At 37.1% G+C, this 25,418-nt stretch overlaps 1 protein-coding gene across 3 annotated transcripts in view; it reads right to left on the minus strand.

The window, feature by feature from the left end:
* The window catches only part of LOC150087125 (dual specificity calcium/calmodulin-dependent 3',5'-cyclic nucleotide phosphodiesterase 1A-like), a 769,106-nt gene that overhangs the window by 120,378 nt on the left and 623,310 nt on the right, over positions 1-25,418 (minus strand). For all 3 annotated transcript variants that reach the window (XM_090371825.1, XM_090371826.1, XM_090371824.1), the window contains exons 9-11: positions 24,615-24,755; positions 18,341-18,441; positions 10,773-10,898 (exon numbers count right to left, since the gene is read on the minus strand). In XM_090371825.1, coding sequence (XP_090227951.1) covers positions 10,773-10,898; positions 18,341-18,441; positions 24,615-24,755 — 368 coding nt within the window. The remainder of the gene's footprint in view (positions 1-10,772; positions 10,899-18,340; positions 18,442-24,614; positions 24,756-25,418) is intronic.

Consider the following 25,418-nt stretch of genomic DNA (forward strand, 5'->3'; position numbering starts at 1 on the left):
TTGCTAATGCTCCTAAAAACCAAATAACAACAACAACTGTAAACAGTGCCCTCTATGTTGATGACTTTAGCATATTTTGTCAGTCATGCAACATGAGGGTTATTGAAAGACAACTGCAAAAATCCACCGATCGCCTTACTTCCTGGGCACTTGCTAATGGATTCAGGTTCTTGCTGGAGAAGACCGTTTGCGTACACTTTTGTCATAAGCGTAATCTTCATCCTGAACCTGAATTAAGGCTCGGACAAAATTCTATTCCAGTAGCAGTGGACACAAAATTCTTGGGACTCTTATTTGATAAAAAGCTGACCTTTCTGGATCGCATCCGTCAACTCCACACAAAGTGCACAAGAGGTCTGAATATTCTGTGCTCTCTCTCTCTCCTCTACGTCTTGGGGTGCGGATTGATGCACCCTAATACGCATTTATTGTGTGCTTGTACAATCCAGACTAGATTACGGGTCAGTGGTATACAAGTTGGCTAGAGACAGTGTACTTCGTTGGCTGGATCCTGTCCATCATCAGGCTCTCCGTATCGCTATTGGAGCATATCGAACATCTCCTGTCCAGAGCTTATACGTTGAAGCAAACGAACCACTGCTATCGCTTTGACATAAGCAGTTGTCTCTAATGTACGCTTTAAAACTGCAATCCCTGCCAGACCATCCTACGTGGCCATTCGTTTTTGAGCCACGATGGGAAAATTTGTACAACACCCGTAAGACTGCCAATCGTCCTTTTGGTATTCGTGTCCAAGAGCTACTCAAAGAACTTAATATCAAGGTAGACAAGGTTGCCCAAACACCAAAGCAACCCCTTCCACCCTGTCATGCTCCTGTTCCAGCATGTGACTTGTCCCCTAGAAATTGGGGAAAGTCGGACACGACATCTGTCTACCTGCAGCTTTATTCAGCACACAGAGCTGAACATTCTGACTTCGCACCAGTTTGCACAGACGGTTAGAAGTTAGAATCATATGTGGGATCTGCTGCTGTCTTTACAGACACCACTACATCGGAGCAGATTCCCTCTGAATTCAGCATATTTACTGCAGAGCCGCATGCTATAGAGTTAGCCTTGGATCACATTAGTAAATGCCAATACCAATAGTTCATTTTATGTTCTGACTCTCTCAGCATGTTGCACGCTTTAGTAACTGTGAGATAATAATCCTCATCTGGTTCTGTCTTGATTTCAGCAGAAGATTCGCTTTCTCCATGAATGTGAATATGATATCCGCTTCTGCTGGATTCCCAGCCACATTGGGATTAGGGGAAATGATTTGGCTGACACCGCAGCCAAATCAGCAATTCCCAATAATAATCACTGCGTGTCAGTCCCCTAAACAGACTACAGGCAAATAATACACCAGAAGATACACTACGAATAAATTATATCGTATAAAGCCAGTAATTGAACAGTGGCAGTCTAGTCTGCGCAGAGCCGCATGCTATAGAGTTAGCCTTGGATCACATTAGTAAATGCCAATACCAATAGTTCATTTTATGTTCTGACTCTCTCAGCATGTTGCACGCTTTAGTAACTGTGAGATAATAATCCTCATCTGGTTCTGTCTTGATTTCAGCAGAAGATTCGCTTTCTCCATGAATGTGAATATGATATCCGCTTCTGCTGGATTCCCAGCCACATTGGGATTAGGGGAAATGATTTGGCTGACACCGCAGCCAAATCAGCAATTCCCAATAATAATCACTGCGTGTCAGTCCCCTAAACAGACTACAGGCAAATAATACACCAGAAGATACACTACGAATAAATTATATCGTATAAAGCCAGTAATTGAACAGTGGCAGTCTAGTCTGCGCAGGAATCGTAAGTTGTTCTTGCCCAGACCTGCATAGGACATAGTCATTTGACTCATTCGTTTTTGCTGAGGGCTGATGATCTTCCATGTGTGAGTCCTGTGGCACAATTTTATCAATCAGACACATTTTAATCGATTGTCCAGATTTTAGCAATATCCGTTTTACCACTTTTAATGATCTGACTGAGCCGTATACACTCAGTCAGATTTTATCCGACAATGACAATGTGTCTGCTGTTTTTAGCTTTTTTAAATTAATAAAGGTGTTTACTTGTATTTAAAATTGTCATGTTATTGTTATTTCTTTATTGATTTATCTTTTCTACATTTTATACCTTTGTTATTTTATATCTTCGCATGGTGACCTAAGTAATTAGGTCAGTCAAAGTTTAAATTTTTTATATATCACCTGATTTTGGCACATTATAGCCTTGGTTGCTAATGCACCAATAAAACCCAACAACCAACCTATCATCAAATTTATTTACCAAACTCCTAGCATCGGTGTACACGCAAGTATACATGCACCTGTTCCTATTCTTAGCTATCCTAACACAACCCAGGTGTTTACTTGTACCGCAATAACTCCCAGCAGTCTCTGAAATATCCTGCATCTTTTTTTCCAGGCTGCTGCTCATTCCAATAGAAGCAGTGCAAGAATCACTTTCACCTCTACCAGTGGCTACTGTTAATCTATTAGTCCTTGTATCCCCCCAAGCTAGCAGTTTTCCGACCCACCTAACACTGCCTTGCTAGCATCAGCAACTATCTGGCAGAGTAGAGGTAGCAAGATTATACACTAGCTGATCCAGAGGCCTCCTAAAGAGTTACCAATATGTTCGGTCCAGTGTACTAACTAGCGGCTGGCCTGCGAACACCATTTTAGAGCTGTGCCCTCAAATGTAAGGAAGATTGGATCTCTACATGATGTCAATCATAACCTCAAAAGTCATCAGGCATACTGCATGATGAAAGAGATGGGGAAGGGTTGACCGGAACTTAGTTCTGGAGACTAAACATGGGTTCCACCACTTCAAGCCTCCAATAAGCAAAGTGGTGGTATTGCACCGGTTGATGAGAGTCATCTACCACCTAGTACTGCCTGGTAATACAGAGGGGGTTGCATTCCTCCATGTGGTTGTTGTTATTTGGTTTTTAGGAGCATTAGCAACTAAGGCCATATTGCTCCGGTGATATGCGGTGGTCATTCCCTGACCTTTCTACATCCTCCGTATTTGGTGGTCACGGGCTCGAACCCCGGCCTAATCAAGAAGTGTGTGTGCTACACATTGCTGCTCCTTCTCACCTGGCTACGGAGGCACCTCCTCCATGTGGTGTGGGCACCACACCTCTACCCCTGCTTACGTTGGTTCATACCTGGATGGTCACCCACATGTGCTTGTGCATGGAGGTTATACCCAGGATTACTAACAGTCCCACCTAACAGTTGGTTCATACCTGGATGGTCACCCACATGTGCTTGTGCATGGAGGTTATACCCAGGATTACTAACAGTCCCGCCATCGTGAAGGTGCAAGTGTGGTATTATCTTCCTCTTCCCCTGGCAAGGGGTGGGAGGAGACAGTTTCTGCAGTCTCTTCCCTCCCCTGCCGCCTCCCCATTCTTCACCTGGTGAGGCATGGGCCTGCCTTACTGACAATCTGGAGATGCCCTCTTTATCCCCACACTTCTGCCTTTCACCCCCCCAGCCTTCAGTCCTCTCCCTCTCTATCTATATGCCAGTACAAGGCCCACACTGTAAAACTCTAACAAAATGTCTAAATTAAACTAAGTACGCAAACTTTTAGACTTTACTGAATCTAGTGTTTACCCCTACGATGCTTTTTTTTAATTTTTTTTATTTTTTTAGTCCCTAGCCACTGAAATCCCAGGAAACTAGGTGGCAGGGCCTGCCAAAGTAAAAAAAAAAAAAAAAATTCAAACTACTGTATACCTGGTCTACCTCCACGTGGCCAAGTGTGGGCAATGTTGGGCCCCAGCTGGGGTCTAGTGGCTAAATGGCCAGGAGAACATAACACTACACTTACAAAATCCATACACTTAAATCTCTGGCCTTTGCGGTGAACTGTTACACCAACAATGAAAGCAGTGCAGTGTGGGGGAAAGTCCTGGTGCTGTCAGACACGAATACACTTTACACTACACTGTTTATTCCGTAAGCGATCTTGGAGAATACGTGGACATCAACATTTCCGATGAAACAAAAAGAAACATGAATTTGTCACCTCGGAGATCCAAAGGACCATTTCCAAGGGATCCTGAACAGAAGTTTTAGTGACGTACTACTATTCTATTTCAGTGTATGGTCCAGTTCCTCATTTGTGGCTGTGCTACTCATGAATTTTGGATGTAGCATATTGCCAACCATGCTGGCTGTTTTCAAATATTAAAAGTCGGTGGTGTTCTGTAATACAAGATTGGAAAAATCTATCTTTTCGGATAAAAACTCAGTGTTTCTCAACATCATATCGAGGCATGTGCTATACATGAAATGTGGCAAAAGAACGCAATGATTGATAAAGATCTTGAAGATCAAGTAAGCTACAGATTCTCATTTTGGAAAATAGTACTAGAACAGTTATTTTGGATAACGCTTATGTTGGCTAAAAATTGTTTGGCATTTTGCAGTCATCAAGAAGGATTTTCAGAAGATTACAAAGGCAATTTTTTATCTCAAGCCCATTTACTTTCTTACTATGATGACATAATAAAACAAATTATTAATAAGCCATCTGGTTACACAATGAATTAGAATGTTTAGGTAACAAAAGAATTAACACTCAAAATTAATTCAGCACCATTCTATTCACTAATTTTAGATACTACTCAAGATCTCACAAAAAAAGATCAATTAAGTGTTATGTGCGACATGTTCACATAATTTGTGACAAAATGAAAAATCCAGAGATTTTGAAATTTGTGAAACATTTTTAGGATTCTATGACATAAATGATCATTCGGCAGAAATGACAACAGATAAAATAAGGAAAATATTACATAAACTAAATATTCCCATATAAAAATGTTATGGTCAGGGATATGATGAGGCTAATGCCATGAGTGGGGTTTACAATGGTGTGCGGTCAATGCATTAAAAGGAACCAATCAAATGCAGAGTACATTCATTGTGCAAGTCACAATTTAAATTTAGTTATTATGATAGCATTAATTGTTGTGATAAAGATTCATCATTTTTCGATATTCTTCAAAATTTATATAATTTTTTTGGAAATAGTACAAAAAGATTAGCATTAGCATTAGTAAAGGCACATGATACAAAAAAGCAAACTTATATAGCAACATCCAGAAAAAAAAAACAAAAAAAAACACACATTTCTCACTTTGAAATCCACTCGCTCCAAATGTTTGTCTAGTTCTGCCTTGAATCTATTTAAGCTATCAACTGCTACGACAGATGGAAGTTTCTTCCAGCTATCAACCACCCGGTGGCTAAAGGCAAATTTCCGCACATCTATCCTACAACTGTCTTTCCTTAATTTGAATTTATGCGCTCTCAGGCGAATATTCTGAGCAAGAGGAAGAATTCCATCAGCATTGAGCATGCTCAAACCATTCAAAGCTTTATACACCTCAATCAGATCACCTCGCAGGTGCCTAGTCTCCAGACAATATAATTTGCAAAACTTAAGCCTTTCTTCGTAAGACAACCCTTTGTTCCATTCACTAATCTTGTTGCCCTTCTCTGTACTTGTTCCAGCAGTTCTACATCCTTCTTAAAATGAGGCCTCCAGACCTGTATACAGTATTCAAGGTGTGGCCTGACCATTGCCTTATACAAGGGGATAATCACCTCCTTATCCCTGCTAAAAAAATTCCTGTATATCATTTACAAGACACCAAGAGCTATTCTTGCAGACCATCTGCACTGCTCAGAAAACTAAACTTCATATCTGCCTGCACAATTACCCCCAGGTCCTTTTTATTCTCTACCACTGTCACAGTACCACTGTACCACAGAGTTGATATGTTATATTGGGATTACTGCTTCCCATATATAGTACTTTACATTTGTCAATGTTAAACTTCATTTGCCACCTCTCAGCCCATCTGCTCAACTTTTCTAGATCCTGTTGCAGCAGTGTACTGTCATTAGTGTCATTAACAACCCTGCCAACCTTTGTATTGTCTGCAAACTTGGACATTAAGTCTGATATACCATCATCAATATCATTTATAAATACAGTCAGTCCTCGTATAACACGTGTTTGCACTACACGAATTCGATCATACACGATTTATAAATAGGGGAATGATATCGTATATAACACAAACCAAATTCACTTATGCACGATTCGCCTTTGTGTTTACAAGACGGCATTCGAACACAGAATCACCCCAACTGAACGCAACACGATAGGAATGAAGAGAAGATTCTGAAAATGTATTTATATTTTTTTATATCAGTAAAGGGGAAACACATTACACCATAATAAGGTAAAAACCCACACAATTCCAGCTATAGGTATTATCGCAAATGCCATTAGATCGAGTTTACTACCCGTTTATAACAGATTCCACTAGCAGAAACGCAACTGGAAATTGTTTTTGTTTTATGGTAGTAACCCCAGAAATGTGCTTTAGTAAAATGTGAGGTGTTAATAGTGTATCTCTGCCTTTACAGTGTTGTTTATTCAGTTGCTACACGCACCCAGCTTTTTTTATGTGTTGATACACATGCATGCCTCCTCATTTTGTAATTGTGCTTTATTCCCTAAAGATGAGTAAAATACTTAAAAGGTGTGAAAAGGAAGCATCCTGGTGAAAACACTGCAGATTCAGAGAGAAAAAGAAAAGCAATATCGATAAACAGAGGCAGACTGGGTCAAAAATTCTTACCCAGGAAAATTTGTAGTGGCCTCATACTATGGTTTATGGCCAAAATCACACCAGCCTCCGGCCTACCAGGGTTTCCCCAGTAAGGCTTATGGCCAGTCTGCCTCTGTCGATAGAGAAAAAATATGAAATTGTGAAACGCTTTGAGCGAAATGAAAGACCATGTGATATTGCACATGCTACAGGCCTAAATGAGGCAATGCCAAGAATTAGAAAGAATGCAGAGAAAATAAAAACAACTTTCATAGCAGCAACAACTCAAAGTGTAATTAAAATTGATTAGATCAAGACACAAAGAATTGGAAGAGATGGAATGGCTGTCATCTGTTTGGATAGAAAATCAAACAAAAAACAAGTCTGCTTACGATAGAAGCAAAAGCATTAGCAATATTTTATTACGTAATAGTTGTAATAAAATACGTAAGTAACGTTTTGGTTACAAATGTGTGTTCAATCTTGGGTGGTTGGCACCTGACCCTATTTTTCCCATAGGGCCTGTTGTTTATATTGCATGATTTTGCATTGCACAAGGGTTTCTAGGAACACAACTATCGTGCTATACAAGGACTGACTGTACAGGACTGATCCAACACTGAACCCTGAGGAATTCCACTAATAACATTAGTCCACGAAGAGCAGTGTCCATCGATTACCACTCTCTGTCTTCTCCCACTCAACCATCCCTTTATCCATAGCAGCAATTTGTCTCCAATGACACATTGCTCCAATTTGTGCAGCAGTCTTCCATGTGCAACAGTATCAAAGGCTTTTCTAATATCCAAATATATGATATCAAAGTTATTCTTTGCATCCAGTTCCTTTGTGACTACATCATAGTATCCAATCAAATTAGTCAGACTAGACTTCCCCTTAACAAACCCATGCTGTGTCCAAGCTATAACAGAAGTCTTGTCTAGAAAGCATTCGAACAATTAATTAATCTTGGAAGCTACTAGGCTTTTCATACCAACTAAGAAATATTATTCAAGGTTTAGGCTTAAATGGATGTCAGATGAACTAATGAGACATGTGGCAGAGAAGAAAAATGCATGGGATACATATAAATTAGCAGGTGACATGGAAGCCTATGATAGATATAAGCTGGTCTGTAACCAAGTCACAAAGGAGGTTAGCTGGCAAAGACAGATTACGATAAATCTTTGGCAAAGGATGCAAAGAAAAACAGCAAAGAGTTCTTTACTTATGTAAACTCTAGAAGGAAGGGGATGAATCATATTGGTCCACTTGATATCGATGGTTCAACTGTTGATGATCCTGCTCAAAGAGCTAACAAACTATGCGTTATTCAATGCTTATCAAGGGAAAACTATTCCGATTGAAATGTATCATTTACTTTTTGTTAAAATTAAAAAAAAAAACAATTTTTTATTGCACTTTGATAGCGCGCTTCTTTGTACTGATTAACTCTCCTTTTGGTGACAAAAAGGTTGTTAAATATTTAATTAATAATTCTATAAGTCATTTATAAATTTTGCGACGAGAAATATTTTTTAACAATTTTCAAAGCTGGAGTTGTCCCGGCAAGGAGATACTCAGACAGGCAGTGTTGAGGCAGTGGTGGTGGGGAGGCACCTACGCAGAGTCTTGCACGGCCCTCACCTGCTAGTCGCTTATCCCCCAAGACTTTTAATCGCTTCTCTCTCCAGGAAGAAGTCGGAGTCGCTTCTCCCATTCTTGTCATTCACAACAACTAGAAAGATTCAAATAGACAACATTTTCGTTAGTTCCTCAGTTTTAGGCCAAGCCTGGATACTAAAAACTTTTTTCAGTTACCATAAAGCTCTCTAGTTGAGATACTACACTAACGACCATTCGTGACTATGGACCCTTCATCCTGAGTGCCCGGCGCTGAGTAGTTGACCAATTTATTTGTTTATTTTACTTATTTTTTTTATATAATTGAATAATAAATTTATGCTTAATAAACTGTGTTAATATACTAAATTTGTTGTTCTTATTCCAAAAAACATTACTACTAAAGTAACAATATCAGGAAAAAAAAAATTTAGAGTACTTTTCATATCCTTTTAAGTTTCAATTTTTCCTGATAGCAAAGAATGAGTACTGGTACCTAATATTTTTTTATGAAAAAAACACTGATTATAACCATAATAATATACATGTTGTATAGCTTTGGAACATGTATAAACTATTGTATAGACAGAACAGAGTATCTGTAAAAAAGTACAGATGCTGTGCACTGTTTTCTTTTAGCTTTACGCTTCCTGTCCTAAATTATTACAGACTATAACTACCTGTACTTTTCTGACATCTCTCATAAGGTGAAAGATGCCAGAAAAGTCACAAGGTCATCAGCTCTTGCACATAGTAGTTAATCTCCTACAAGGAGACAACTATCTTTGAAAGGGTGCCATCTGGGCGATGCCATTCCACTGAGAATAAGTAATGATGTATTTCTCCTGGGGATGGGGGTGTAATTTATTTGAAGTGTAAGACTAGGGGAAACACATTGTGAAGTGACTCACAATCAGTTGTCCTACTCACTGAGATGCAATATAATGATCCTTTAATTATTATAGCATTGTATATAAATGATGCTATGCACTATATGTACAAGAGTTGTAATCAAAAAACACTCAGTTTGTATTCAGATTTTTCACTTTCTGGATATTCCACTGAGAATGCTATTGTCCTTGAAGTTTCCCTGATGATTGATACAGCAAGCATATCAGTCCTGCCACTGCTGGGCATTTCTGGAGTCCCTGTTGTGATCTCCTGGGGCACATCTTATAGTTTTTCCTAGGATTGGAAAGATAATGAAATCTCTGCTCTTTCAATGCAGAGATTTCATTATCAAATATTAGTTTTGAGAACCTGAAATCATTGGGAACAAGGGACCAGAGCCATGTTATTCTTACCAAGAAATTATGATACATTCAGGATGGTATGAGCAGGTCTGCTTAAATACCAAGAACAAGTTGTGTCTTCTGATATTGATGTGATTGCTTATCAAAAATTTGTTCCACTGACCAAAAGTGTCAACTGACATTTTAACAAAGAAGTTCTAACAATCAAATACTAGAAAATGTCTGAAGAATAGTGTGCTGGAGGTGTGCTTCTCCATCAGAAAAATGTTGCACTATTGTCAGTTTGAATGTACAACAATTTCCAAACAAAAATAACATGGCTGTACAATAGTTTCCAAACAAGAATAATGTGGAAGTGGTCCTCACCTTTTCATTTTCAAAAACTAAAACTTTTGCAATGAGACAATGGAGATTTTGCAATATTTCAGAGATCCAAGAAATGCAGGACATAGAGATCATAAGATAGGTGCTATTTAATGAGGTGAGGTCTGCATTCAATTTCCAAGACATCATTTTGAAAATTCACTATAAAGTGAATCTTAAGAATTAAGGGTTATATTTGTATGCTTTTTTGAAAGTTTAATGCAATACTCTAAAATAAAACATTTTTGGACACATTATTATATGATTACTTTTCCCTTAGCATTTTCAGACACATAGTTACTTTTTCTTATTTTGGACCCTAGAATATGACAAATTTTGCTTTCCATATCCTGTAACTTATGGACATTTTGCTTTCCACATCCTGTAAAATGTGATTTCAGTTAGACTATGATTGGCAGTGATTATAATTTTAGTGGAAATGAGATCTAAAGTAAACAAATAACTGCTGTAAAGTAATTTCAGTATTCATTTGAAACCATATTGTTTCAAGATAATATACTGAAATAAACGACTATCAGAGCACCCTAATGTTGCCATGTCACACATAACTGTGGTTTAAATCAGACTGTGAACATACAAGTTGGGGGAGATGAAATTGAAATGTTAATCCCACATACTTTTCTATTTTTGGAAAGTAAACTGAAAACATGATTGTAGGTATACAAAAAATTTGGGCGGGGTTGCCTGTAAAATAACTTTATTTCATGTCTCTATCTCTTGTAATAAAAACTGCTGTAGTTTATATTTATTGCCTTTAAAAAATCTGATTTGAATTTATCCATAAAATTAAAATGAAGTTAGTTAAAATGATAATACTCTACATAACTTGAAAAACCAACCTATATTCTTCTTTACTAAGATGGGCAAGAATGTTACAGTCATCGTCTTTCATCAACCGGAATGCTGCACTGAGGTGATAATTTTCCAGAACTGCTCGGTCATTATATAGAAGTGCTGTATCTGACCTATGTGATGGAGAGAAAGAGAGACAGTTGATGGTCATTAAAATATCAAACCTGTTCTTAGCATTACTAAATATACAACTTTAGGTGATAAATTGAAAAAATAATAATATAGGGTAGTCATAAAGTAACAATGTAAAAAATATGTAAATGTTTTAATGTAAACACATACTTGTAAACTACATACAAGAAAAGATAATAACTGAGTTTTATTGTGGGGTTTCAATTTACATGGCTGGAATTATTGCTCAAAATATTATCCCTCTGAATCAGTAATAGCAATACTGTTCATATTTGAATAATCAAAATGTTGAGCAGTGCAGGAAAGCTGATATAGGACATGGTAGATTATCATTATTCGTATTGCTCTCTCCTTAGTTGTTTAGTATCTCTTAAGCCATGTCTGTAGATGCAGTCTTTTAGATAACACCATGAGCAATGATCAGCAGGGTTCATTTCAAAAGTGCTATGACTGTTTCTTTCACCAAATAGTCTTAATTATGCAGAAACTCTCTAATTAATTATGTATGGTTCCAGGGATCAATATGGAAAATTTTATGAAACAGAACACTCATTTTAATAAAATAAATAAAATATGTGATTTTTAATAATTATTATATATATGTATATGTATATAGACAAATGTATATTATCAGTGTAATTACCATGGAAAAAATTGAGAATGCCTGCAAGGTAAAAGCAGATTACCTGAAATTAAATGAAATTAAGATTAACATAAAAATAATAATTATAACAACAATGGTACCTAAAGCAGTGGGTCCTAGGACTTTAACTACTTCATCACAGGGTCAGCAGCCAAAACCGTAGAAGCCACCACAATAAGCAGGGTCTCTGTTTCTGTTATGATGTATACGTACAACACCATAGCCAACCCAACAGAGACCAAAAGGAAGGAATAAAATTCAGACATAAATAAAAATAAAGTAGAGTTAAAAAGCTAAAATAATGCCAATTAAATCCTTTTAAAGGTAAAATGAATGAAAGTTTGAATTAAAAAAGAAAGCAAAATTCAGTATGAAATTTAAACAAAGTAACTTGGTTAGTTTTAGGCCTAAGTTAGGTTTAGGCCTAAATGGTTGTCAGATGGACTAATGAGACATGTGGCAGAGAAGAAAAATGCATGGGATACATACAAATTAATGGGAGACATGGAAGCCTATGATAGATATAAGTTGGTCTGTAACCAAGTCACAAAGGAGATTAGGCAGGCAAAGGCAGACTACGAAAAATCCTTGGCAAAGGATGCAAAGAAAAACAGAAAGGAGTTCTTTACATACTTGAACTCGAGAAGGAAAGGGATGAATCAGATTGGTCCACTGGACATTGATGGTTCAACAGTTGAGGATCCTGCTCAGGTGGCTAACAATCTAAACGAGTATTTTGCATCTACATTCACGCATGAGGAGTTATTCAGGAAGGAGAATGATGTAGGTAAAGTAAACATTGGCAGTGAGCTGGATGATTTTGTAATAACTGAGAGGAAAGTGGAGGAGAGATTGTTGAGGATAAACATAAAAAAGGCACCTGGGGTGGATGGGATCTATCCAGTTATATTAAAGGAGGCAGCAAAGGAAGTATGCAAACCCCTAGCCATAATTATGAGAGCTTCTTTGGACTCAGGGGAGGTACCCATAGACTGGAGATGTGCAAATGTAACCCCAATTCACAAAGGAGGATCAAAGGCTGACACAAGTAATTATAGACCTGTTAGTTTAACTTCTGTTCCAGGTAAATTAATGGAGGCACTGGTTAAAGAAGCACTGCAGGATCATCTAGACAAGAATTCAGTTATACCTCAGACGCAGCATGGTTTTGTTAAGGGCAGGTCTTGCCTGACCAATTTGATTGGATACTATGATGTAGTCACAAAAGAACTGGATGCAGGGAATAACTTTGATATTATATATTTGGATCTTAGAAAGGCTTTTGATACTGTTGCACATGGAAGACTGCTGCACAAATTGGAGCAGTGTGGCATTGGAGGCAAATTGCTGCTATGGATAAGGGGATGGTTGAGTGGCAGAAGACAGAGAGTGGTAATCAATGGACACTGCTCAACGTGGACTAATGTTATTAGTGGAGTTCCTCAAGGTTCAGTGTTGGGTCCATTGTTGTTTTCGGTGTTTATGAATGATATTGATGATGGGATATCAAGTTTAATGTCTAAGTTTGCAGATGATACAAAGGTTGACAGGGTCGTTAAGGACACTACTGACGCTATGCTGCTGCAACAGGATCTGGAAAGGTTGAACAGATGGGCTGAGAGGTGGCAAATGAAGTTTAACATTGACAAATGTAAAGTACTACATATGGGTAACAGTAACCCCAGAGCAATGTATCAACTCTGCGGTACTACACTGACAGTGGTGGAGAATGAAAAGGACCTGGGGGTAATTGTGCAGGCAGATATGAAGTTCTCTGAGCAGTGCAGACGAGCTGCAAGAGTAGCTCATGGTGTCTTGTCAATGATATACAGGAATTTTTCTAGCAGGGATAAGGAGGTGATTATTCCCTTGTATAAGGCAATGGATAGGCCACATCTTGAGTACTGTATACAGGTCTGGAGGCCTCATTTCAAGAAGGATGTAGAGCTGCTGGAACGGGTACAGAGAAGGGCAACAAGATTAGTAAATGGAACAAAGGGTTGCTCTTACGAAGAAAGGCTTAAGTTTTGCAAATTACAGAGTCTGGAGACTAGGCACCGGCGAGGTGATCTGATAGAGGTGTATAAGGCTTTGAATGGTTTGAGCATGCTCAATGCCAATGGGATTCTTCATCTTTCTCAGAATAATCACCTCAGAGGGCATAAATTCAAATTGAGGAAGGACGGATGTCGGATAGATATGCGGAAATTTGCCTTTGGCCAGCGGGTGGTTGGTTGGTGGAACCGACTTCCATCACTTGTTGTTGAAGTTGATAGCCTAAACAAATTTAAAGCTCAACTGGACAGGTATTTCGAACGAACGGAGGGGTGAAATGGGAGAGGGTTTTTTTTTTTTTTTTTTTTGGCTGATGCTGAATAAGCTTGCTTTCTTGCATCATATGCTTCTACTAATGCTAATGCTAATGCTAATGCTAAATGCTAACTTAAGATAAAGGAACAAAGCCAGGTTTATAACAGCTTACTGTGTGTTTAGACTGGAATCGGTGAAATTAGCTGAGTGTGGTGAATACAGAGCTAAATCGGAGACCAAAGCTGAAAGCCAATAATTAGCTTAGTTGAGGCATATGATGCAAGAAAGCAAGCTTATACAGCATCAGCCAAAAAAAAAAAAAAAAACCCTTCCCATTTCACCCATCTGGTCACTCCAGTTCTCTGTACGGTATATTTATATCACTTTAAATAACTCTGAGTGAGGGGAGGGGGAATGTGTGAAATCGTCACTGTGAACCATACCTGCGTGATGAGGAAGTAAGCAATTAAATAAATGAGGCAAACTGCCAGCAAAGGGAGAATCAATGACTAACAGGATAATGTAGAAAAGACACTAAACTTTGTTTAAGAAGAAAAAAGAAGCGATAGCAGAGGAATAGCATCTCGATATTGCTTTCGACTAGCCTAATCACACATGAGAAATAAGTTGTAGTTGTTAAGGACAGTAGAAAGCAATTGGAAGGAGAATGTAGTTGTGCTCAGGCTGTCCGGGGTTGTGAAACCCGTACCATAGTTGGTCCCTCGACAAATGCCTCATGTGTTTAAATCAGTATTGGTATTGAGGAAATGTAAAAGAAAGAAAAATTGAAATAAAAAAAATAATAATAATAACGTCGACAAAACATAAAGCAGGACATAACAAAATACAATACTAACATGGATAGCCAAGCCATGGGCACAAGCTTTCTACAACGTGAGACACAACAGAGGCTAGGGGGTATATAACTATACATTATGTATAGGCCTGAAAGTAATATGAAATCAAACAGCAAATATGTTGTTTATATCAAAGTTGTAGTTTATAATATTTATTGCTTTTCTGAAACAATGGTAGAGGAAAGCTGCAGGGAAATTAGTCCATAGCAATTTATTATGGAGTAGTTTGATGTTGTCAGAAAACAAACTGTTGCTATTGCATATTGTTACAATTCTGATGCATTGGGAGAGTGTTACGTTAGCATGTACGTTTTTAGAAACGTTTGAATGCCAATGGGTAAAACTGACTACATTAAAGCTAAATCTTTTATTATATGTTGATTGTGGTATGAGGGCTGTTGATATTGATATCTGGGTCTAAGTAATTGGCTGAAAAGCCATTATTATTATTATTATTATTATTATTAGCCAATATGGTGCAAGGAAGCCTGAGGCTTATGCTGCACCAGCCAAAAAAGAATTCCCAAGTTACCCTTGACAGAGAGAGAGAGAGAGAGAGAGAGAGAGAGAGAGAGAGAGACAAAAGTAGAAGGGAATCACCAAGAAAGAGACGAATGATGATATCCAGCTCAGGACCCTGGGTGTGCCAAGCCCATACTCACCAGATGTGAGTTCCCTGGGGGAATATTTGTTTTCTCCAGAGTAAGTTCTGAAGGGTAAATACCAGCAAAGTCCTGTATAAATGTAGGGTAGTTGAATACTAAAAAGTCATCACTATATCTGTAAAGCTTTATGTCTGAGGGTAGAGAGGTCTCAGACCAGTATAGATACAGGTTAGCTAAGACACAGCTAGCAGGACTATCCATAGGGGTACCTTTGGTTTGGTTTTGATGGCAAATCTCTATACTTGCAAACCAAAAGGTATCCCTATGGGTAGCCCACTAGCTGTTAAGTGTATTCTGATTTGGAGCCCCTTGGAAAGATCATGTTGAAGGATCACTCTGTTTCAATGACAACATTTACTAACAATATAGGCATATCTTTTACCAATCATGGGTGCAGTTGCAAAATGCAGTTTAACAAATTCTTCAAAAAACTAGAAAGTCCAGTTATGAAAATAGATGTGAAATTGCACCGTACTGTTATCTTCTCATGATTATTATTATTAGCCATATGGTGCAAGGAAGCCGGAGGCTTATGCTGCACCAGCTAAACAAAATTTCTGAATTACCTTGAGAACAAGAGTCAGAAATAGAAGAATGATGATATCCAGCTCAGGACCCTGGGTGTGTGCCAAGCCCATACTCACCAGATGTGAGCCCCTAGGGTTGGTGATGAATAGGTTGTCTTCAGCCAATACAACAGTAATGTGTATAAAAAGATTAATTGGCTTCCATGGATTGAACTGAGTGAGAACCCTTACTTTCCTTCATTATTGGTTCTTTTTTACAGGCTTTGAGAGTAGCCATACTGTTTTGATAACAGTAGACAAGGGAAATGTAATGCGCCAAAATGAGCATCGCTTTTCTCACTACAAATTTTGCTGTTTTATCTTCCATTCCTTATATGCAAATCACAACGTACAATGTTTACCTTTGGTGAAGTTAATACACATACAAGTTAATATTAACATTAGTTGCATGGTGCAAGGAAGTCACAGGCTTTTGCTGCATCAGTCAAAAATAAGAAAAATAAAAAAAAAGCATATAAAAAAATACAAATTATTCACTTCCCTCTTCATGTAAGTAACTATCCAGTTCACCTTTTAATTTCTTCAAACTGTCAGCTTCAACTACCTGCAGATAGTTGAAGCTGACAAGCCTCTTCCCCTGTAATTTGAATTTATGACTCCTAGTTCTGGAAGTCTTTATAAGAGTGAAAATTCCTCCTCCATTCATTTTGTTAACCCCCTCTCAAAGCCTCATAATCCTTAATTAGGTCCCATTTAAGGTGCCTAGTAGCCAAGCTCTGTAGTCTACAGAATCAAAGTCTTTCCTCATACAGTCACCATTTTGCTGATCTCACCATGCAAGCTGCCTATCTGTGGACCCTTTCAAGAAGAGCTCAATATCTTTTTCAGATGAAGTCTTCACATTTGGTTGGTTGACAAATTCACATTTAATGGTGCATTGGCAGATGAGGCCATAATGCACAAAGTGAAAATAAAGCCAATACAATCATTTTTGGTAGCCTACAAACAGGCTACCATGTCAAGAAAGTAAATATGATATACTTAAGCTACATAAAATGAGCTAAGTTAAATATAAAAATATAAGTTTAAATCTTCATGTGTAAATTAATCGAGTGTAGAAAGTAAAAAATGTTAGACATATTGTCTCTATCACCTAAAATTTGACTAAGTGTAAATGGTTCAGCCAGATTATTAAAAACTTTTAAAAAAATGTGTTGTGCTTCTCTAAAAATAGGACATTCTATAAAAATGTGATGAACGGTTAAAATATTATTGCATACCTCACACATTGATGGGTTATCCACCCTCAACAAAAAAGGAATGTGTTAGATGACTATGACCTGTGTGGAGCTGAGCAAGAACAACTTCCTCTCTTCAGATCTTGCATACTCTGGACTGCTATTGTGTGATTATGGGCTTAAAGTAGTTTATTTGTGAACTGTCTGTGCCAAGAATCTTGCCATTGTAGATATAGTTTGGTGCATATTAATTGCCTGTAGTCTGTACAGGGGACTGATAGGCAATGATTATCCAAGGAAATGGCTGATTTGGCAGCAGCATCAGCTAATTCATTTTTGTGGATCCCAATGTGTCTTGAGATCCAGCAGAAGCAAATGTCAAATTCTGATTCAACAAGAGAAAAAAGCATCTGCTGGATCTGGAACAGGACAGATGAGGGTTATACCTCATCAATAATAGAGTCTGCAACATGATGAGTCACTATATATGGCACCTCCATAGCCAGGTGGGCAGGAGCATCAGTGCGTAGCACGCGCTTCTTGATTAGACTGGCATTCGAGCCGTGACCACCAAATACACAGGATGCTGAAAGGTCAGGGAATGACAACCGCATATACCCAGAGCAATATGGCCTTAGTTGCTAATGCTCCTAAAAACCAACATGTCTCTTTTGTTACAATAAATTCGACCGGGAAAGGTACAGAGTGCGATGTTGGATGATTTCATTGATTTTGAAGCTATTTTACATTTAAACTGTTTTTACATTTTTCTAAAAAATGTGACACGTTAGAACCTTTTTACTGTCATATTCGTAATCAGCACATAAAAATTAACAAAAATTGCTTACTTTCACCCATGTTAGCAAAACCTAGCTGACCAGTGTAATCATTTCCTGTCATATATAATTTATGAAGAAATGATAAATAAATGAATTTTGAGATTTATGACTTCTTTTTTTTCAAGAACTAATTCCCCATTAAGTTTACTAGCATTATTTTACAAATATGCAAGACTGCAACATTATCGTTAATTTTGCAGTCTTTTAATTTTACTTTTTAATTTGCAGTCTTTTAATTTTACTTTTTAATTTGCAGACTCTAATTTTACTTTAACTGCAATTTCTAATAATATATAGATTTTATATCAACCAAGCCAGCCTAAGTAATAAGCGAATTGGCTTACCCTGACATCACATGAAAGTTATTAGTTGTTCCAGTGTGTTCGTAGTCATGGACTATGGCTGCAACAAGGGTAGCGAAGATTTCTAAATCAGATAACCAGTTCTGAAATAAAAAAGGGGAGATGGAAATGAAAGGAGGAAGAGACGGAAATGAAACACAAAATTGATTTGTCCAAAAAAAAAAATGTCTAGAAGAAATTTTTATTGCAATTATAATGTTGAAATGTCTTGCAAAAATTAATAATTTTATATGAAAAATATGAAAAACAGAAAGAAATTAGTGTATAGAAATTATTAACAGAGCATGATACATAAATCCTGCAGTGCCCTTTTTTCTTTTTTTTTTTTTTTTAAATCCAGCCAGCCTATTTTCCTTCTGCCCTTTGAAAAATATTAAAAATATCACATATTCCACATAGAGGCATATACCAACTTTTTGTTCTGGTATTGTGGGTACTGCTTTATGGCCTGAATAAGATTTTAGTATTATAAGTGGCCTCATGTTTCTTAAATTTTGGAAACAACTTTGTAAAATACAATACTTCTTCTTAGTTACTGTTATGAACTGCTAGCTTTCTTGCAGGCATGGTATACTGCTGTAAAAGATACTGAACCCTACTAGGCTCTCATCAGTGCAGTTATTTTCGTTGTAATTTCATTATTTACTATTAATAGTGGAAAATGATGCAAGAAAGTAAGCTTATACATCATTAGCCCAAAAAAAAAAAAAAGAAGAAGAAAACACTTCACATATCACTCTCCATTCCCTCTAATAGTTTTTTCAGTTCTTCCTCGAATTTATTCAAACTACCCACTCCTACAATATAGAAGTTTCATACTCAAACAACAACGCTGGCAATTTTAAGAAAAAAAACCTTTGCACCTCTATCCTTCAACCATCCTTCTTTAACTTGAATTTATGCCTCCTTATGTGTGTAGTCTGAGCAAAAGGAAGGATTCCATCAGCACTGAGCTTATTTAGTCTATTAAAAGCCCTAAGCACCTCAGTCAGATCTACTCATAGGTGCCTAGTCTCCAGACACTGCAATTCACAGAACTGAAGCCTTTCCTTGTGAAAACACTTCCTGTTCCTCTCACTAATCTCATTGCTCTTCCCTGTATTCATTCCAAGAGATCTACAGCCTGCCTAAAATGTCTTCTTCTAGACCTGTACTGATCTAGAAGCAAACAATTTATGTGGCATAATCCAACAGGATGATCACACCTCCTTATTCCTGCTGGCAAAATTCCTGTATATCACTGACAAACTTCATCAGCTATCTGCACTACTCTGAAAACCTCATATCTGACTGCACAATTACCCTCAGGTCTCTTTTTTTCTCCTCCACTATTCTGAGTGTAGTACCATACGGTACATTAATCTGGTATTACTACTATCCATGTGCATTACCTTACATTTGTCAATGTTAAATTTCAATGAATTTTTATAGTATTCATTTCATCTACTATCCACTTACATGAATTGTGCTTTATTCAAACAAATCATCCACTTTTATTAGTATTATCCTACACTTATGCAATTGTCACTAAGTCCTCCGCATTCTTCTCTGGTTGGCTTAATACCATCTCCTCACTCACTTTCCTTAAAGAAATCTATACTGAAATCCATTTTTAAGTGGCAAAATATTCAAATCAAAGTCGTTCTTTCATACTGCTTCAAACTATTAGCTGGCTAACTTCATTATGCATCAACATTTAAAACAGGCTTGGTTTTAGTTTGTTCTTCAAATTACAAAAGTGTAACTCTCACAATTTATGTAATGTAATCTGAAATTTATATGTGCATCTTTACGATTACTAACTATTAACACTTACTTCACACACTACTATTTAAAATGAACAGAGCATGCAACTGTAACACAAGAACACTGAAACTTTTAAGAATGAAATAATAATAATAATAACATGAGGATCAAATACAAAGTAGCGATGATCCCTTCCTATAATGCGCATACAATAGTCAATGTTGAAGTGGCTTCATTACATTAAGATATACAGTTACTTTCCCAGTTATTTGTACTTTTACAATCAGCAGAAAGTTGATCATTGTATGCAAAAGTGAAAATAAACATACTCTTCACCTTGACAAGTAATTTATTGCAATGAGCTATAATGCACTGTTCAAAGGTAAACTTCATGAAATGCGGCCTACTGTTAATCTCTAAGATTTTACATTTATTCCCCCCCACCAGCCTCCAGTTCTCTCACCTAGTGAGAATATAGATCCTTAGTTCATTTTACCAATTTGTACATTTAAAGAATTTCACTTTTGGAATGTACAAATTTCTTGATCCCTTTCATGGCCTTATATACATCAATCAGTCTTTCTAAGTTGTCTAGTTGTCAAGTTTTGCAGTTTTCAAACTCTAAGCCACTCTTCATATGGACATCAATTAGTACTCTCTTCACCAGTTTGGCTGTTAGTTGAACCCTCTCTAGAAAACCTTTCTTTTTTCAGGTTTGGCCTCGCCATCCTCTTATATTAGAAAGAAGGATTTCAATGAAACCTTTCTTCCTAATAGCAAAGGTCCTATAAAACAGTGGATTCACCTTTTTTTTTGTTGACATATCTATCCCTTACAATTTTTTTGATCCCTATTATATTTTTTTCTACAAAATTTAGGTCAATCAGTCTTTCTAAGTTGTCTAGTTGCCAAGATTTGGAGTTTTCACCCTCTAAGCCACTCTTCATATGGACATCAATTAGTACTTTCTTTAACTACTGCTCATCTCAGTTGGCCAAATTATTCACTGAATGATTCACCTTCTCCTCAAACGTAGTACTTGTGCATATGTCCATTCTGATATTCAATGTCAGAGAATTGGTAATTTGGAATCCCCTCTTTTCGATCTTCTCTGGCTTAAAATCTCTTTACTTCGTTGTTTCAAATTCATCTGTTGTCTCTACCATTCTCCCAAATCGACTAATCACTTGAAGCTCTTTGACTTCCTCTTTTTCCAACTTGACTTTCTCCAGTCCAACTTTCCTAACAGTGAGGTAATTTTCCTTGGTGATTTTAATGTTCACAACTCTAGCTGACTTCCATTTTCTAGTCACACTGACCCAGCTTGTCGAGATGCTGAGGCTTTTGCAATTACTAATGACCTTGCACAGATTGTTCATTTACCTACAAGAATACCAGACAATCCCAACCATAGCGCCAACATGCTTGATCTTTTTCTCACAAACAACCCTTCTAAGTACACGGTTGAAGCGAGTGGTCCTTTAGGCACCTCAGATCACAACTTGGTGATTGTCTCTTCTCAAATGGAGCTTTTATCTCATGGCTATTCCCAACCTCGTGTTGTTTGACATTACAAGAATGCAAAATGGGATGACCTGCAAAATTTCTTTTCTTTTCCTTGGTCAGACTACTGTTTCAAAACTTCTGATGTCAATGTTTACTCAGATCGTGTCAGTGAAATTATTCTTGTAGGAATGGAATCCTTTATCCCATACTCCACTTTAAAATCTTGTCCTTTATCTAAACCTTGGTTTTCCAATAAATGTGCTAAGGCCATTCAGGAGAAGAATGTTGCATATCGTGATTGACTTGTGTCCAATTCTTCAATTTCATTTTCTACCAACACCAAAGCTCGCAACAATTGTAAAGCAGTTATTAATCAGTCCAGAGTAGATTTTGAACTGGCTAAGAATACAAAACTTGCTTCTTGCCTAAAGGTAGATGAGCATTCTGGTCTCTTGCCAAAGATATTGCCCTCAACTTTTGCCCATCTCTGCTCCCACCTCTGTCAAAACCAGATGGTTCTGTTGTCACTTTGGCCAAGGATAAAGCTGACCTGCTAGCATCCCATTTTTCTTCCATCTCATGTATGAATGATCTTGGTAAAACACCTCCCACCATTCCCAACATGCTCCATTTAATGCCTCCTGGGGTCTTCCATCAGAAGGATGTCAGAAGAATTTTGATGAATCTTGATGCTAAGAAAGCACCAGGTACTGATGGTATTTCTCCACTTGTTCTCAAAACCTGTGCACCTGAACTTACTCCGGTTTTTTGCCGCCTTTTTTCACTTTCTTATTCCAAAGGTGTTTTTCTTTCTGCTTAGAAATTTGTTCATATCCAGCCAGTTCCTAAAAAGGGTGACAAATCCCTCCCATCCAATTATCATCCCATTGCAATTACTTCTACTCTTTCTAAAGTAATGGAGAAATCAATTAACCGCTAACTCTTAAACTACCTAGAAACCTTCCACCTGATCTATGATCGCCAGCATGGATTCCATCAGTGCCAATCCACTGGTGATATTCTGGCTTATGTTACCCACTTATGGACAAATTCAATGGAAAAGTTCGGTGAAACACAAGTAGTTGCTCTTGACATCTCAAAGGCTTTTTATTGTGTTTGGCATAAAGGTCTTCTAAACAAGATTCCATCTTATGGTTTGCCAAATGTTTTTTGTAATTGGTTATCCAGCTTTCTCTCTGATAGCTCACTGAGGGTGATGGTAGATGGCTCTCTGTCTTCTAACTTCTCCACTAATGCTGGTGTCCCCCAAGGTTCAGTTCTTTCCCCCCACTCTTTTCTTCTTGTACATTAATGACATTCTTCCATTGGATGGAAATCCTATCCATAGTTTTGCCGATGATAGCACATTGCATTCCACTTCCCATTTTCAGAAACCTTGCCCTGCTCAATCAGCTTCAGCTTCTCGAATATCCGTTACCAATTCCTTAAATGCCGATCTCTAGTGGGACAAATACAACTTAGTTGATTTCAATCCTTCTAAAACTCAGTCTTGTCTTATATCTTGCAAAAAGGATTCTTCTGCTCCTTTGCTTATCTTTGGTGACACTCCAATTTCTAGGCAAGTTGATATATCTCTTTTGAGGATTACTCTGACTTCTAATCTCTCTTGGCACAAGCACATTACAAATATTGCTTCCTCTGCATCTAAAAAACTTGGTTTTCTCTTTCGCTCTCAGCATTACTTTCCTTCAAAACAGCTGTTCACTCTGTACTAATCGCAAATCCGCCCTACCATGGAATATTGTTCCCACATCTGGAGCAATGCCTCTAAACCTCTCTCAGGCTTCTAGCTTCCATTCAAAAGAGAGCAGTCAGGTTAATTAATGAGTCATCTCTAACAGAGTCTCTCCACTTGCTGTCTCATAGAGGTACTGTTTCTGCTGCATGCCTTTTCTACAGATACTTCCATGGGCACTGTTCTTCTGAATTGGCTTCTATAATTCCCGTTTTCTTTTTAAAAACAGTCCAAACACGTGCCGCCATCAGCCAACATCCATTTACTGTCCAACTTCCAACTCACAGAACCAACTTTTCATCGTCCTCATTTATTCATTCAACTGCCGTTTTCTGGAACAACATTCCTTCCTTTGTCTTTCCTGAAAATTACAGTCTACTGAAGTTCAAGTCTAATGTCTACAAATATCTTCTCAACCTCCAACCCAAGCACGGTACTAAGTACTATAGGTTCTAATATCTCTTGTGTTTGGGGTTTTCATAAAAAAAAAAAAAAAAAGTTCCCTAAATACATTTGAAATAGTACCTGTTTATAATACTGATGAATTAACCTGAACACTTGATTAACAAAAATAAATTTTCCGTACAAGCATTAAAAATTTGGAGATAATTCAGAATCAAGAGGTTCTGTTTTGTACCCTTAACTACATATTTCAAAATTCAGTCTATAGTTGCTTATCACCTCTTTCATATCTCTTTTGTAAACTGGGGAGATATTAGTACTTCTTCCTCCAAGGGGATTAGTGTAAAAATGGTCTTGTTAATGTTCCGAAAGGGATAATGCACCCTACTCCCCCGAGAATGTTCTTCCTTTGGCCTCAGCAGCTTGCTTGACTCTTCTCCAATAACATTATATCACTTATTTTACAGCAATTTTACTGCTTGTCACAGTTTCTCTCACTTAATGACTAGACTAACTGGATAGATCCTATGCACCCCAAGTGCCTTTCTTATGTTTAACAATTTCTTAACTTAACTTTTCTTAACTTCAATAATTTCTCCTCCACTTTTCTCTGAGTTATTAAAACGTTATTTAGCTCCCTGTTAGTGTTTTTATTACTTAATTCTGTTCCTGCATTTTAAAATTATTTCCCATATTTTAAATTGTTAAATTTTCATTTTTTAATTTCAATTTCATAAATTTTTCATCCCTCTGAATCGTATGGTCAGAACAAACTATTCCAGCTACTTCCCAGTAATTATGCCACTGGTTACTAATATTAAAAAAAAGTTAAGAATCCATTCTTACCGCTAATCCTTCCTGGCAGAGCATATAATGGACGGTCTGTGTGACATCAGCTGCATGGATGTCATTATGGTAAGGATTTTTGTGTTTTCCATAACCTGAAACAATCTGACTCAAAAAGTTTTCAAGCACTGAATTAGATATCTGGAAAAAGAGGAAGTAAAGCAGTTTTAAGTTTTAATGTGAACTAAATATTATTGCAAATAAACAAATAGATATTTTATATAATTTTAATTCGCTACAAATATATTAGAGCCTTATAAATTCAAAATTATTGGAAATCTAGCACTCTTTGAATATTTCACAAAGACTATGTGCCTGAAATGTATATAGGTGCATCACCTTTCATGAGCATTCAATTTTTTTTCTTTATCTGTGATTAGCAGAAATAAAAAATAAATACAGTTAATCCTTGTCAAGTTTATAGAACACTTAATAAAACTAATAATTAAGAGTAATAGGAATAATATTTATTACTCTTATCCCATATACTCTACACAAGCAAGACTACAATCATGAAACAAATAACAATACACACACAATGCATGCATGAACTTTGTAAAGCCAGCAGTACTGCATTAAAATGCCATTTAATCTATTAGTTTATTTTTTTTACATACAAATTGTATGGAAAAAGAAATAATAATTGCCGGATTTCTATTTTACCATTTGCATAATTTTAAAAAAATTTTGGATAGCTCAATAAACCTTTCTAAAAGAAAACAAAATTAAAACTTTAATGAAAAATCATCCAGTGGGAGTCAAGCTGTTGAATGGAAGACCACAGTGAAAACAATAGGCGCTTAT

Source organism: Mastigoproctus giganteus, chromosome 4, assembly GCF_048544385.1.
Source record: "Mastigoproctus giganteus isolate SK-2022 chromosome 4, ASM4854438v1, whole genome shotgun sequence".
Classification (NCBI taxonomy): domain Eukaryota; kingdom Metazoa; phylum Arthropoda; class Arachnida; order Uropygi; family Thelyphonidae; genus Mastigoproctus; species Mastigoproctus giganteus.